Raw genomic sequence first — 17065 nt, 5'->3', positions numbered from 1 at the left:
TAGCACTGTCTTTTATGTGGGTTATGATGGTGTCTAACATGCATTATCGAACAACATATGTTTAAGAAACTTTGATTATAGAGTTTATGTTATGCTTGATTTACAAAAGTCGAAATGACCTAAATTAATATTAGATAGCTGCAGGGCAATTGGATGGTTCCTAGGAATCATGGCAAGTGCAATGAAAATAAATCTACCTATCATCTCTCTATCTATAAAGTAGTTTTGTTAGCAAATAGAGATCGATCAAAGTGGAAGGTGGTCCAGTGATGGAAGTCCTATAGAAAGCACTCTTTCATGTTCTAGTCAAAATTCAAAGTGGTGGAGTGATTGATCCAATATATTTGAAAATGCTGTTGTGTTATAGGTATAAACTGTTATTTGTTATCATTATATAGTTATTTGCATAAATGATAAATAAAAATTAAATATATCTTAGAAAAAGTTAATTAGTGGACCACCAGAATATTATAAAAGTCCATGACCAATGAGGTAGAAAAGTTTTGTAACTTTAATAATATTGTTATAACATGCTATTGATTACAGGGATATCAATTGGAATAGTTTATAAAGACACTGAACATTGTGTACTAGTGATCTAGGTTCAAAACTTACTCTCACCTGATTTGGGCTATCTTTCTCCGATCCTATCTCTCAGGTGGGAGAAAAAAAAAAACCTGCAATGACCCCCACTAATTTTATATAGTCACTTATGTTTTGACAAGTGTCCTGTAGCTTATGTGTGTATCTAATTTATGGGACAGCGAACTATTTGTCCCAGTTTGTCCCATGATAGGCTCTAACTTGTTCTGGCCAAGAACATCTCGATTTTGAGTATTTTTTAAAGCTCAACCTATAATCTAGATTGAACGTTCTAGGTTTGCAGAATGAACATTTCTTTTAAAGGAATGAACAGAGTTGGATTTGGCTCAATAAGAAACCTTGTTCAAAATCATTTCATGACGAACAAGTGAAGCTTGAACACATCCTACCAGTCCGACTAGAACTCGGTTACCCTATAGTGAAATTTGCCATCATCCAGGCCTGAAGCCTAACTATATTCATTTTTAGTCGGCCTATTTAAAATTTGTCATTTTCTATGCCAAAAACTTGTTGATCCATAGTCAATCTAGTACGGATGAGACTATATCTGGATGCACCATTTGAACTAGATCCTAATTCAAGATGGATTATTTGGAGTTAAAAATCATCAATGAACAACTGATAGGAGTTTGTGGGTGCTCCACGCTTTGAAGCAGCCTGGCGTTTGAACTTTGAATCCTGAAATATTGCTCCGGTGGTTTGCTGCAGGGTCTAGTGCATCAGGCATGAAACCTATGGGTGTGGTTCTGTGTCCATGCGTATGTGATTCATAAAGCATTTGCAAACATTGCTTATTAGTGTGGAATCCAGGTGGTGTTATACTTTAAAATTTATATACTATTTTCGCCACAAACCACTAATTTATAGTTAAAAGATTTTCTAGCATGTTGTAATTGATGCGACTCAGTTGTGAAGGTGGACACAAGTACAATAAGTTTTATTTGAGGGGATATAGAATTAAAGAACTTTGCAGCATTATCCCGTATCCATACTATCAAAATTTTGCAGCATTAAACTGTCAAAAAAGTTGTATTTTACACCACTTTTACATACATATATATACATATATAAGTATATATAGATACAAACTACATACATATATGTATATAAACAAATGATTCTAGAAACATGTATGATGGCTGATAAAGATTTTATTTGTATTCTTCTTTAGTTTTGTTCTTTTAAGGAAGAATTGGTAAAGATGGCAAGACAGGTACACATAATTTATTGAAACATTTCTGGAGTTAATTCGCTTAACCAATTTCATCAGTATATGAACGTTGGCACATTATTTTTATTTAGGACGTGAAAAAGTTGACCGTTGACAATTACTGGTAGAAATCTTTTTATCAGTTTTATAAGGCCTTCCAAGAACGTGCTGCTGCCCAAAAGTGACATAAATAGATTAACATAAATTGTCTGATAGCCATAGTAAAGATTTATTATGGTGAACAACTATAGTCCTCATAATATTTTTTCCCTTTATATATATATTTTTTTTATATGACGAACTATCTTCTCCTTTTGGATGGTTGAAATCACCACTGTTTTGGTTGACGGATGATACCCCGTTCTTGCATGATCTTTTATTTTTGTTGATTGACTCTGTTTTGCCTAGTAAGCATTAGGATTGCAAATAGGTCGGGTCGACCCGTGACCCGACTCGACTCGCATAAGATCCGATCCGACCCGAATTTTAAGACCCACAAGGCCGAATCGGGTTCTAAATTTGGACCCGTTCTATTTTTCAGATCGGATCTGATCCACCCAATTTGACCCGAATCCGAACCCGACCCATTTTTTTTTGAGTCAGTTTTTTACTATTATATAGTGAAACTTTGAATATAATAGATTCGAACCCGACCTGAATGACCTGTCGGGTTAAAATTTATAGGCATGGACCCGATCCGACTCGATTTTCAACCGGATCGAATTTGGGTCCAAAATTAGGACCCAAACAAAAAAACGGGTCAGATCGGGGTCACTCAGGACCCGACCCGATCCATTTACAGCCCTACTAGTGAGGATAAATCACTTACAAATATTGCTCCATGGCCTCGGTTCTTTTAGTCCCCTTCCTTGTACCTCTTTTCCATCCTCTTCTACACAGCCTCAGCCATGATAGAGAGGGAGGGATAGAAGTGGTGATGAGAACATTAGATAGGATCAATTTGTGCAAAATTTTCTACTCTTATGCAGGATATTAGCCTGGGCTTGATGGAGCATATCAATTTTTTGCTAATAGGCCAAAACCTGAAATGATATAAATTAGACCCGAATAAATCCCTCCCTCCCTCTGCCTCTTCTCTCTTCCACATCCTGATTAAGCATGTATTGCAGTAAGCTGGTAATTTCAGCAGATTATTGCAACGAGGGTTGTGACCTTGCCTTCTTCCATGAAGCCTCTTTCAACAATGAAATACTAATGTCTCATGCATGCACAACATAGACGTTTGCTTATAAAAATTTGAGAAAAAAATGAGCAGTAGATGACTTTCAAACAGAATAAAAAGCCCTATCATCGAATCTCACCATGAAGAGAGGAAAAACCCAGGGTGCGGAGTCTGCTATGCTCAGTCAAGTAACGAATTAAACAAAAAAATTTAAGAAAAAGCAAATTAGAAAAATCAGAAGCCCCATGTTACAGAAGTGCTTTGACATGACATCTGCTGGACACAGTAAATTCCTCACACTGTTCAACACTAAAGGACTCATCATCCTCCAATTTAATCTGTAAAAGTAATGAAAGTAAGAGACATAGCTCGTAACCAACACAAAGTGCTGAGGTTTTGCTTACTTTAGCCAAATCCCACTAAGATGATTCCCTGCAAATATATCAAGAAGTTTATTTGCTTTGATAGGTCCATAAATACAATTTTCTGCAATATTATCAGAAAACGAATAATAAGGCACCCGCAGCAAGCATCTAAATGCAAGCCCTAAGAAAAAGCATGAGACAAGCAGGATTACACATACTGCAATGCCAATTTCCACAGAAGATAGCATGGAATTGGACAAGTCAGTAACAACAGGACATCAATCATAACATACCTGGGTCAATTCAAATACTATCCATAGGCAGTGGTAATCATCAGAAAATGAAGTCACTGAGCTGGCCACTCTGATCTCTTTGCATATTGCTGCTGATAATAGATGCACTGCCTTCCACATCAGCACTGTAACAGTTCATCCGATGCCTGTATATGTTGGTCCCACTAACAGCTTAAATTTGCTCTTCAGCATTACAGTTTATTATATGTCAAGTATGCAATTTCATGAACATACCAAGTGAAATGGTCATCACAACAAATGGAGCCCCAGATGACAGAAAGTCCAGTCCCGTTCCTAAAGAGAGCAAACTGAAATGTTCAGGAGTGGACAAAAGGAAAGAAAAAAGGAGAAGAATTCAAGTGGATGCATATAGAACAGAAAACAAGTGTGAATTATTATGCCGTAGTTCATTTCAAGAAAACTCCACCGCCTTAATTTTCCCTATAGTTGCCTGCAACTGAGGAACTTCTCAAATGTTGATCATTCAAGAAATCCAAAGTAAATTTAATCAGGTTTCCAAAGGAAATCATGTTTTGTTGTTGATAAAATTCATTCTGAGTATGACTGCAAGATTCACGACTTACAGAAATGAACAAGAATGATGTTCTCTCACAAATAACAAAAAATGTCAGTAAGAAGCAAAGAAAATACCATGTGGCTGTATACATATTGTAGAACTTGTCAAAGGCCTTATCAAGGCAATAATGGCAAACAAGAAGATCCTTCAATTCCGTTACACTGCAAGGTGACTTGCAGCATTTTACCTGCACCAAGATGAATTGGTATTAATATGGGCATAATAGATGGCATCAGCAAAAAATATGTAAATCTTCTGAACAGGATTCCGCAATTTACATATTTATGTTAAGCTGTTAAGAATCTCTTTTTTTTTGAAAAAAGAAAAGAAGCAGAAGAGATTTCAAAAGGAAAACAAGTGCTTGAGAAATAGTTGAACGTTATTAGGAAGAATTAGACATTAGGAAGTGGGTGTGGATGAAAGATCCTGGAACTGGTGCAGCAGCCGAAGATTCTTGCTAGTAGGGATAGGACCACCAATTGCATACTAGGACTGGCTTGAGAAAAATCTTAAAATAATCACCATCCCAGGATGAAAAGGTTGAATCTAACTCAACCTGCACCTTCAGCCTTCACAATTTATAATTTCCACTTTAAGGCACCACAAGGTTCTATTAATGAATACGAGAAGTTGATGCCAATATTTCTGTGGAATAGAGAAAATAGTGAGACAGATTCATTGAAGCTGGCATGCTGGAACTCTTTTACGTAGGCTTAGGCTCTTTTGGCATCCAGGATGAAATATTTTTAGATTCTAGAGAACACTTCTTCTGCCCTGCAATCAGCGAGTCAAAGCCTCTGACAACTAGCAAGTGGTCAGCTTTTCCAGTTGCTGCATCCTTTTTTTATTTAAAAATGGGCGAAGGGGGGGTTTTATGGAGTCTGAAGCTCCTTAAGGTCCTGATATGTTATTATTTACAGCCTTGGAGAAAAGATGCCACAATTTAGTTCTGATGTATTACTGGGTAACTGTCATGTTACAATATATAGCATAAAGATATTCCTGTTCTTTGAAAGTACAATTCATCCTCTGGGATGCTCTTTCAATAATTAAATGGTTTTATGATGTTAAAAAGGAGCTAGAAGGTAATCAAACACATGGTTTGCCAGACTCTGCTTCCTGGATATGAGAATGAAGATCATTCCTTTTCTCTCCAGTGATTGGAGTAATCAGCAAGCTGATACAATAAGGTAGACTTTGCTGAGTGCTACCTAGAAACATATACAATACTTTATGTCTGGAATGCAAGACTTAAAGATGATTCTGAAGACGACGCAATTGCTATTATTTTTTTCCTTAACACTTCACCCGGCAACTTTTGTTGGAGGGGATTGTCAGGACCCTCGGAGAAGTCATTCCTGCAAATTATTAATTTCTTACGGGTCTAAATGTTTGGCTGAGACCTGCATTATACACATGTAGGTCTAGGCTAAGAAAGGAAGGGTTGGCTTTCTTATCTACTGTTGGCTCAACACCTCATTGCGCTGGTTATTACGCATTATATTCTTTTAGGCAATACAGGTTTTTGCAACTGAGCTACTGACTGTACCCCACTTATGGACGAAACCACATCCTACTTGAAATCTTCCCATGCATATCTTTTTTTTACAAAGGAGGACAAGAGAAAGAAGATAAAAAAAAAAGTTCTTTCGCTGAGCACAACAGAATGACGAGGAATTTGTTTCATTTCAAATACTTCTTATTGAAGAGAAGGAACGAGAAAAACCGAAATCTTCCTACTCGAACAATAAGTCCTTTTGTTTTCACCTTATGTAATCGGAATACATTAAAATTCTAAGCCACCCAATTAGTCATCAAAGAATAAAAGTAGCAAATGCATCTGCAACATGCTTACCAAGCGTTTAAGCTTATAAGAGTAAAACTTTTGATGAGAAGGGTGTGCACAAATATGTGCATTCAAGTGACCTGCACTGTGAAAACCATTCAAAGGAGGGGGTTAAAAGAAAGAAACAACTCATTGGCGTAGATAGCTAAGTAACACAAATTATCACAGGTTTAACAAAGGGTAACACTAACACTACGAAAAAATTGAGCACAAACCTGTGCATGTAAGTGTATATTACTTTGAATGGCAAATCAGTTCTTGACATTTTGCATAGGATGATACTCGTGTGTATTATTCTATATAGCATATAGTCAACAAGGATGGCTGGTCAACCATTTATGTTACCACCAGAACTATGAAACATTTCATACTATGCTACTTTTCCAAGGTAGTTGAGGGCAAAGATTTTTGGTGTGGAAGCCATTGGATGTCTTAATCTAACACGATATGCAAGTCATGGTAAGTTGCTCCCCACAAGCACTTCATGGCCAATCCTCCCTTTTCTTCCATCACCTCCTTGTCCCTTGTTGAACAAAGTTGCTACCCCTGTTCCCATAGTTCTGTGTCCTCACCTCATCAAAACTATCAGTTTTAGCCAAACAGGTCAAATGTTGGTTGACTCCGAATAAACTGGTAAACCAACCAAATTGCTCACTAGAAAGCTAGTTAAGAAAATCACTAATTCCTCCTTACACAAAGTCCATTATATATCATATAGATCTAGCTTATTGACTATTTACATCATTTTGTAAACTTTCTTGAGTTTTATTATCCACATAAAATGATGAAACACGTGTATCATCCAGTGCAGTCTCAAATATAGTATTTTGTTAACATCTTTTTGTGATCTCGCTGTCTTCCTTCAAAATTATATGATTGATCTGATCCTTGTTTGCAATTAACTAATTGATCTATATGTGCAGTTTCTTCTTCAACCATTGCAGCTAATTTATAGGTGTGTTAACATCTAGAAGGTTACATGATCCAGCAAGGCTGTGTTAACAGATATAAAAGCTCTAGCTTCTAACTTGTGGTAGATCATAATGTAAGAAACTGCAACAGGTGGCACACAAAGGAATAAAATATCTATCCAGTGCACATGTTTCAGATTTAAGTATCATCAGGTTTGCTTTGATCAAACCATGAACTAAGCTTAATTTTTTAACTAAAAAAAAAATCAACTTAGAGTCCTAGTTCATGGATTTAATTAAATTTAAAATCATCTTATCAACGGTGGAGAGAACCAAAACCACTGAAATATTTTCTAATATTGATACAGTGCTACCCCGGTTGTACTTGGCCAATTCAGGCTAACTGCAAAGTTTTACATGCCATTTCCAACTCCTTAACAACTTTGGTTCCTTTCTTATCCTTTTTCCCCTTGGGAGAAGATCAAATCTATCAATTAAGGAGCAAAACATTGCTTAAATCAATTTGATTCCCTCGACCCCTGGCATAAATTGGTGGAGTTTAAAGTAACTAAGAAACTAGACCTACTCATTCCTCAAAAAGGTGCGATAACAAAACCAATATCCAACACATAGATGAGCTCTTGCAAATTGAACTCAGCCAGATAAAAACCAAATTTTTCCATTGGCCAATAAAAGCTTTGCATCTCATAATACCTGACGCAACTTTTCAAAATAAACTTGATTAATTGCAATTAGAAGAACGGAAGATTATGCTGAGAATGAAAAGAAACAGCTCCAGAACTGCTACTCTCTTTAAGCCGTGAATAACATTAGAGGTACTAAATGTATAACCAATATACCATTTAAAGATTGGCTCACTATATTGAGAAAAACAAGTACATGTAAGTCCAAACAAAAGAGTTCAGGATAAGAACTTAACCTGTCGCAGAAGACCATGTTACAGTCAAGGCACAGTGCCAAACTTGATGAGCCATGACAAGTATTGCATGTCGCACTAGATGAGTTCTTTCCTATTTGCTGGCATCTGTAGAAAACAAGAGATATTAGATAGTAGAAATAAGATTACTACAGGAAAAACACTAGACCATATATCAAATAGAATTTAAGCCTTAACAAAGATAAACTTGTCAATCTACAGTTCAAGCTAAAGGGATAACATTTAAGGAGAAAATATTGCAGTTTACAAAAATAAAAGAAAAATGAAGGTGAAATAAAAATGGCCAAGGAGTATATTACAAAACAATGTTACCTATGGCCTGCGAAGATATACAAGACCAGACCAGCAGCTATAAACTACTTTGAACATGACAAAGACTGAAAGGGCGATGTAAAAATGTCCAAAGGACTCCATTATTTACGAGCAGTGAAAATAATCGACATTGAAAAGCATCTCACAGCACCATATGCTGGTCAAAAAGGTGATAAATCATGTTGCTGGTCATCTATGTGCACTATATGCTGGTCAAAATGGTTGTATATCATGTGAAATACTTGCATCAGTGCATATAAAAACCAATTCCATGGTATATTCCAAGAGACAGGTACTTATTATCCTCGTTACATGTACAGAATGATCCAACTGTATAAAGAATACAATTCATAGATTCATTACTTCAATAATTTCTTGGTTTTCAAATGTCAATCGTAAGGTACGCCGTCTTGGTACCGAGTCCCATACCAGTGCCACGCTGTCACTATATCGGTATGCCCAATATGGGTGCCGGTTCGGCATCCCGAGTGTCAGCATGCCCTCCTTGCCATGTACTGGTACCGAACCGGTATGGTACGGATAATACCCCGTACCGTCCAGTTTGGTACGGTATGGTGTATCTTGGTCAATTGAGTGGTCATTGTAACCATATAAATGATATAAGTTCACCACCATTACTAATTTATCTAATTTTCCTTAAAATATATGATGCTTATTATAAATTGATCAGATATTATGATGGCCTCGATCTTTTTCACGTTCCAAAAAAAATTAGGATTATTTCTTTCCAAAAAGAAACTCTACCACTTTCCTGTACAAAGTCATCCAAGTGCCCTTTCTGAAAATCTAATAAGGATTTTGATGGCCTCATCCTTTTTCTACCTTTAGAAGAAAAACCTAGATCACATTCTTCCTATAGAGAAACTTTGCAAAGTCACCAATATAAAATAGCCCCTGCTGGTTGCACTCTCCTAGTTTTGCTGATAATACAGAACACTAAATTGATCAAAATATAACTAAACTTAAATTTATGTTATTAGTCTCCATATTCTGGTTTTTCTTCCTTTTTTTGTGCCCTACAGATCAAGGTTTATTAATAACACTGACTGCAGCACGAAGCCTACCAAATACCAAATCCTGACCTTCCACCACCTCAAATTTGTCTCCATGCAACACATCAAGATTTTGATACACTCACTCCCCAATGCTATTCATTGATGATTTTCTCCCTCAACCTCAGCACTCACTTTCTACTTACATCTTGATTTCCTCCTTTCCATCATTACATAAGTGAAGTAAAACCTACTGCCACTTTAGCAACTCCTGCCTCATTATCTGAGGGTTCCCCCATCACTCTCCCTCCCATAGGAAAAGAAACTTTTACATCGCAATCTCTTGATACCTTTCAAAGCTTAGAAGCCAGATAAGCACTTTCAAACTAAATGAGTATCACCTTCCAGGCCAAAAAAAAAAAAAAAATTCCATCTAAAGCTAGGACTCATGCTGATTTGCCAAACCAATAAAATCTTAGTTTAAGATTATTTTTTCATATAATCTTGCAAAGCTGACATAGAGGATATAATATCTCACATAAATATTGGAGCAAACTATGAAGATTCATGAATGAGTACTTGAGATGTGTTTGCTTGCTTAATAGGCTTGGAACTACTGGTTACTAGTGAATGAATTTCAATGCAACTATAAATGTATTCACATTAAGAAGATTAGATCTATACAATTAATTAAAATAATATGTTGAGATTTTAAAATAAATAGTGGAACATATTCATGAAATGCATACTTGCAATAACAACATAAATTATAAAGAAAACACATAAATGTACAGAAGTATTCCTCCACAGCTAAATGACACAAGAAGTAAACCTTTTGTAGAGGACACGTAGGTCTTTAGGTATTGGGTTCAATCTGTAGTCTGACACAGGTACCTAAGAGAAACAAAAGTACTACCAAATATTATGTTTCGATATTAATTAATGACCATAATTGGTACAAACATTAAATGATAGTATTTAAATTTAAAGAAAGGAAAACCTGGCTGCACTGAGAAGAACCTATTTTCACCAAGCAATCCTCTGCTAGGTGGCCAGGCTTTTGACATCTCCAACTATAATAGAAAAATTTGCATGTTAAGCATCAACAAATGCTAATATGACTAACACAACAGACTTACAAGACACAAACTAGGAAAGATACAACAGAGAGAGAGAATTTAGGACAGGTCTCTTGGTGTTGGTGGCGCATACATCATTTACTTTCCCAATCCTAATAGAATCAAGTAACCATGGTCTTTCTCCCAAAAAGTATCCACTGTATTTTCCTATCCATGTTTGAATTTATGCAGGAAGTTGCAAAAACATATCATTTTTTCACAATCATATCAAAGTTTACAAAGATGAGTGTGATGCTTCTGCCATGTACAACACTTTTCAGTAATTGGATCAGCTTACAATATCTTTGTTGAGAAGAAGCAAATTTATTCTTCATGTTGTACGAAAAAAGGCACCCTTATAACCCTTCACAGAAAAAGAAACAGATAGTAGAAAAGCAGAAAAGAACAACAAAGAAAGAAAATGCAGTAAAATCATTAACCACTCATTCTCTAAAAGGTGAAGAAGATTGTTTAAACCCTGGCACCAAATTTCAAGTAAATCAAACTCAAATTCAGGGCAAAAGAGCTTAACAAATCATTTGACCAGACAGACTGAGATCCTTGAAAGATACATCAGCTTTGAACTCCCAACTAGTTTTAACCAGGTTTTCACTAGCTAAGTTGGTTGAATTATGCTTCATCATCAGTGTGCAGTGTTTAACTGATTGCAGAAAATATTGGCTCCATGCCTCTGCAGACATGCCAATAAGTGGCTGTTGAATTTAAGTGGACATTTTAGGGCATTGGCTAGTGAAATTTAATATGCAAATTATTCTGTCTCTGCCAAATTCTTCTCCTGATTGATTGTGACTGCAGCTTTTCATTTCTTACAGCTGATGTTTTTTTTACTCTCTATTTTATTATTCTTTGTATTCTTCATTGAAACACTTGATCATAAAGAAATTATATGCCAATGGCCACTTTACCTTTGGTTATTGGAAAAGATTTTGAGTTAACAAAATTGGCTTCTATTGCTTGTTAAGGTGTCAAAGCACCCTAAGATTGGGTATAACTCTTGAGGCATAACCAGCGGCGGAGCTATAATTCTGGTCCAGTGGGGCAAAACAAACAGTCTAAAGATCTAAAAAGTTTATCAAATATTAAAATTAGTAAAAAGGTAAAGAACTAGATTGGCCCTTACTGCATATGGACAATGAAAAGTTCTTATGAATTTGAACCTAATATATGCAGTTAGTACCTCTTCTTCTTCTTCTTCTAATCATCTCTACCACAAATATGAGGATATCTGTCCTCTCTTTGGAATGAATTCATGCCTTTTCTTAAATGAAAGGCCGAGGTCACTTTTAAAATGGTATATAAAGCATAAAAAAAAGCAATTTAAATTACAAAAGCCACATCATGTAGCAAAATTAATGGTCCATATGACCAGGTAACATATTGGGAATTTTAGAATTTGAGAGGTGCAAGGAGTCTGCCTCAAAAAAATCCATAAATAGAGGGCATGGCCACAAAAGCTTATGGGCTGTATATAGCTATGGACTTTCCAGTTTATGTTTAATATCATTGTCCATAGAAAAGACAGGTAATTGAATTGTAATTAGATTTTTGTGGATTTAAGTGGGATTTCTATGGGGAGAATGAGTGGTGAAAATCTTGGTTTCTTTGAAAACATTGGTTTCTTTTACAAAACCAGAAAAAATAAGAACCCAGATTCTCTATGAAAACTAGTGAAAAAATCCGAACGAGCTGCAACTTTTGCTCTTTTTTCCTGGGTATCATAAGGTCTTCAAGAGGGCAAGTCTCAATTTTCTTAACAGTATATCTATTGGGCAATTCCAGAATTTCAGCTTCCTGCCCCCCTCTTTCCTGGGGCTCCAGCAGTGGGCTCTTGCAAACATATTTCATCAAGGAGACAAGAAGCTAGACAACAATATGCATATATATTTGACCAATCAACGTACTTGTATCTTGCAAATGTAAACATACAGAGCATCAAATAAAACATTTATAGTGAATTGTACCATTTATATGTAGACAGACTGAATGTCTTTTTTGTCCACTCATGTGTGTCATAGCCCCAAGTGTCCTTCTCTAACTCAGGCATCTGTAACACATCTTCCGGTCCACTTTGCCAAGGCAATTCCTTGTGACTAAACGTTCTCTGTGGGAAAAGAGAAGAAAGATTCAAAGTTCCATGGCTAATTTTGAATTCAACTAATCTTGAAATAACCAAGGGCATGTAGGTATGAAAAACCTCAACCAGGGGAACATCTTTGAGTTTCAGTAGTTCAGTTTTGCAATCTATGCTGCAGATATCATCACCAGTCTGGATTGGAACAACATTTATCAACTAATCTGAATTTCTAGAATGACAAATAGCTTGACAGAAGGTAATCTTTGATGACTTCAAATTTCACCTTATCACATATATACTCTCCATAACGTCCACACAAGACACAGGCTGGCTCTCCGGGTAAAGGAAAGCGTTGTTCATGTCTCTCCTTAACTCGACTACTCTCTTCTGCATGAGCTGAAAAGAAGATTTCACTGAATCAGAATTCATGGCTGCTAAAAATCCAGAAATGCGAAAGAAACTGCGAAGATTTTTCCCTTCATGTTTCTTGTCGTAAAACCTAGAATCAAACAGAATATGTCAAAACTTTTAAATATGACTGAGATTGTTCAAGATCATTGAAAGGGACAAGAAGGAATATGGTTTCTCATAAACCATAAATCATCCCATCATTGTATAAGGGCACATTGTATCTATCAAAAAGTTTCTGATAAATCCAAAAGAGATGACAGGTTAACAACACTAGAACATACAGGTTTATTACCAACCACAACCTGTGAAGCAACAGAAAAGACATAGTGCGCCTTCTCACAGAATTGTAAATGATAATCAAAGTTGTAAGACATAAATTACACCCAGAAAAAGATAGCATACAGGATTTTAGATGCCTACTCATCAACTTCTGACTTAATTGATATGTGGTACTTATGGTTGCAAATGGATAAAGCATATTGCAATATATCTAGACGATGCTTCTGAAAAAAAAAACAGGTGAAATTTTAGTTTGAAACATTAAGTGTATTTGTAGAAACAGAAGTTTAGCAACAACAGTTAGTCACTGGCCATTATAGTACTGCAAGAAAATGCTATGGTAATGGAAAATATTGATTGACTAGAAAGAGATGGGACAAAAGCAGAAATACTGACTAATGCAAATCTCAACAGGAATAAAAGCAGATTGATTAATGCAAATCTCAACAGGGATATAAGCTAAATACACAGTTACAACCATCTCACAAACTACAATAACGTTTGCATGTCAAAAACCACTGTGCATATGATATATTTACATACTCATAGAAAACTGAGATAATTCACAAAAGAAACAGCACTGCAGTTGTATATATCACTTTGAAAATCATTTATAACTTTCCAAACTCAAGTGTATCATGCACTGAGAACTGACCCTGTGAGAAAGATAAACTAACCATACTGCAGCAGGGTTGATCCAGGAAGCAGGAATGTGTTTAACATGAGTAGGAGACGTAATTGAGATGTAATTGGAGGAAAAGTAAGTTTATGTAGTCAACAGTCCACTATGATGCAAGGAATAAAGGCAGAATCATAGCTTAGGAAGAAATTTAAGAAACAAATTTGACATCACAACACAGAGTGATTACTGCTTCAAGACAGTACATAATCGTTGATGGAACAAGAGCTGAAGAGAGAGAAATTTGGAACAAAAGTGGCATGACAGTGACTAGAAAGTTGGCTGACCGCAGGCAGACTTATACATATATGATGCATGTGAAATTTTTTTTTGAAAATCACAAATCACCCAGGAAGGCAGGCAGGCACAATCATGCACACACATACTCGTGAGTGCAAAACATATGATGTACGTAATAAAATTTGAAAATCACAAATCATGCAGTAGAGTGTAGAATAAGAGCAGCATTTTGGTAAGGCAATATTTAAAGAAACTACTTGAGAATTTTATTATTATAAAAAAAATTGTGATTATGGAGACTACACAAGAAAAAGAACATATGGCTTAAAGTCTACAATTAGAAGTTAATATGGCAGTAACTGCCTGTTTATGGGCTTAACCAATCATGTTTCTCCATGATTTCTTTGAGGAATATATTTGCAAAATTCACACATTTCTACTTTTAATAGTGTTTCAAGTCATAAAATTGATCATTGCATCTACTGCACTTTTTTTTGAAATAAAGTTTTTTTTATAAATTTTTGACAACATGGCACTAATCGGTTAAGTCATGTGGTTATTTGAACCATAGAAAAAGGATTTGAGACCTATTTTTTGCACAAACTGTCAGGATATCACATGCTTAAGTCACCAAACAACCTTGTCAAATCAAGGAAAGAAATCACATTAAATGGCGAAAATTATCCACCACTTGAAAATTTTTAAAAATGAATAAAAATGTGAAAACTAATAAAGTTAAGCTTGAGTAAGATGACATTTAGTGGATCAAAAAAACTCACCAGGAGTTGATGTATCCAGTTTTTCTTCACATTCTTCAGATGAAGTTCTTTCATCCCCTGAGGCCACAGAAGCTTCGTTTCAAAAATATAACAAAAACTAGGAAAAGAAGAATGGAACTTTTAAACACCATAAGCTACAATGACTTATCAGATTTATATTTTTTTTAATTTACCTACAGATATAATAAACCTTGCTAGTAAAAGAAAACAAAGGTTCCACAATGCAATATGTCATGGTTACACTAAAAATTTTCCAAATCATTGTCTACATATTGTTGCTGTTTTACTGGTTAAATATATGCATCATCATATTAATTGTAGAAATAAAGATGCATGAGTCTCTTATTGTAGTAGGTCATTCAGTTAATTCAGCACTTAGAAGACAAAATAGATCGAACAAGTTCTAATTCCAAAATGATTATATACACAATGAAAATTTATAACTCAATGTGCATATCTTCAAAATAATTAACCATTACCTGTCATAATGGGCTCACAATCCCTGCTGGAAGTCACCTGTCAAAAGATGTATGATGATACTATCAAATTGTGAAAGCCCAAGCATGGTTTGAAATAAACAATAATTTGATCAAAATTGCTTCTGGAAAATAAAAGTGAGAACAAAAACGCACCAATGAACTTGGAGATGTATCAAGGGAAAACCGAGAAGTTCCTATTTCTTTCCTGTAATTTAGCAAACCAAATAAAACAATAAAAGGAAACATCTGACAAACTTGAAAGACTACTGTCTATCACAAGGGCTGCTGAAAATACAGGTTCTGTAAGGGAACTATAAATTGTAAATGACGCTGAAGGTAAAACATGTCCCATGATCTAAGAAGCACCTATTGGTTTATGCATATATGAACTGTTGCATTAGACTGATCACAAGTTCTGAATTAAGAACAAAGCATTTGGATCCGATCCAGGGCTGTAAACAGGCTGGACCTATGCAAGATCCAGATGAAAACTAAATGAGATAATTGGTCAAAGACATATCATGCTACAGGCAACCCCTCCTGAAGCCTGCGCATTTTCGCTGATAGGGCATGTTTAATCGCTAGCCCTTCCCTAATACCATGCTTATTCACCAAATTATTAGCAATATCATGAATGCTCCTTGTCATGTTCATTATGCAAGTGAATTTTGCACTAAAAGATACTCCATTAGCATCATTGCCCACTTCCATCTTTAACAATCTGTCAATCTTCCTTTACTTACTCCTCGGTGACTTTACTAATGGTAACTGGCTGAGCATCTTGGATATATAGGAAAAGTTTCAGGGAAATAAAAATCAGCTCCCAATGTATGGAACATGAAACTATATATATAGGAAAAAAAAATCAACTTTTCGTCTGAGTCAATAATTTAGTTAAGATTCACATTTTCTTCCATCAATAACAATGGAGGGATACAATAGGTAGGCCCCGCAAAATAGGATTTTGGCGTGATGGCATACAACCAATTGAAAGCTGAACTAAAACCTAAGTGGGATTTCAAGTACTAACAGGGAAGAGACTGGACCGATGCATGAGGGCATGAATAGTTTCTAGTTCATCAAAAAATTGAATATTGGACACGATAAAAGAAGAAAGACATAAGGAGGATGTCTTTGCCTTATCTTCTCGATGTAGCCTTGATGGGAGAAACTCGTCTGGCTGTGCTCCTCGTCACTCGCCGCCTCCTGGTGCCGCTTTTCTTCGTGCTTCCGCTTCCGATGCTGAGAATGAGAGGGAGCATTCTTCTTGTTCTCCGCGTTCTCTTCTGGAGTTGGTTCGCCGCTGGTAGCGGTGGTGGATGGTGCGTTTCCGATCGCGGCGTTGTATGCTGGAAACGAATAGCAAATGAACTGAAAAATACCCGGGAGGAGAGAGAAAGAGAGAGGGACGATACCTCTGAGGTTTTGGAGGACGGAGGAGAGGCTCAAATCCTTGTTGTAGGCGAAGGAGGAGTTCTTGTAGAAGTTGGTTCGCGTGCTGCCCATCTCCAAGTCTCTACCTCTCTTTCCCCGATGCGATTCGATCCGAGAGAGAGACAAATAGAGACAGAGGAGCTCCTAGGGATGACGGAATGCCGACCCAGGAAAGCCTGGAGGAGTAAAGTTACCGAACCCTAGACCTCCACAGAATAAGAAAATATGACGAGGGGTTATTTGGAAGACAAACTTGGAAGTATATCGGCAGCAGATTCAT

General features: G+C 36.1%; 1 protein-coding gene across 2 annotated transcripts; it reads right to left on the bottom strand.

Annotated features, from left to right (window-relative positions):
- Positions 1–3069: 3069 nt before the first annotated feature.
- Positions 3070–16988, bottom strand: LOC103712249. 2 transcript variants are annotated; one of them, XM_008798727.4, is made up of 16 exons: positions 16767–16975; positions 16490–16700; positions 15505–15556; positions 15352–15388; positions 14873–14929; positions 12768–12880; positions 12605–12676; positions 12372–12511; positions 10272–10344; positions 10104–10165; positions 7929–8033; positions 6087–6162; positions 4306–4418; positions 3889–3948; positions 3655–3800; positions 3098–3428 (listed from the first exon to the last, which is right to left on the bottom strand). In XM_008798727.4, exons 1-15 carry the CDS (start codon positions 16855–16857, stop codon positions 3695–3697), a joined length of 1368 nt encoding a protein of 455 aa, XP_008796949.2. In that variant the 5' UTR covers positions 16858–16975; the 3' UTR covers positions 3098–3428; positions 3655–3694. The 2 variants fall into 2 exon arrangements, with proteins under 2 accessions (XP_026662439.2, XP_008796949.2); XM_026806638.2 differs by having other exon boundaries at positions 3070–3428; positions 12372–12676; positions 16767–16988.
- Positions 16989–17065: the final 77 nt, after the last annotated feature.

Source organism: Phoenix dactylifera, chromosome 17, assembly GCF_009389715.1.
Source record: "Phoenix dactylifera cultivar Barhee BC4 chromosome 17, palm_55x_up_171113_PBpolish2nd_filt_p, whole genome shotgun sequence".
Taxonomy (NCBI): Eukaryota; Viridiplantae; Streptophyta; class Magnoliopsida; order Arecales; family Arecaceae; genus Phoenix; species Phoenix dactylifera.
Note: the sequence above shows the minus strand (reverse complement) of the source record. Positions and strands in the feature narration are given on the sequence as shown.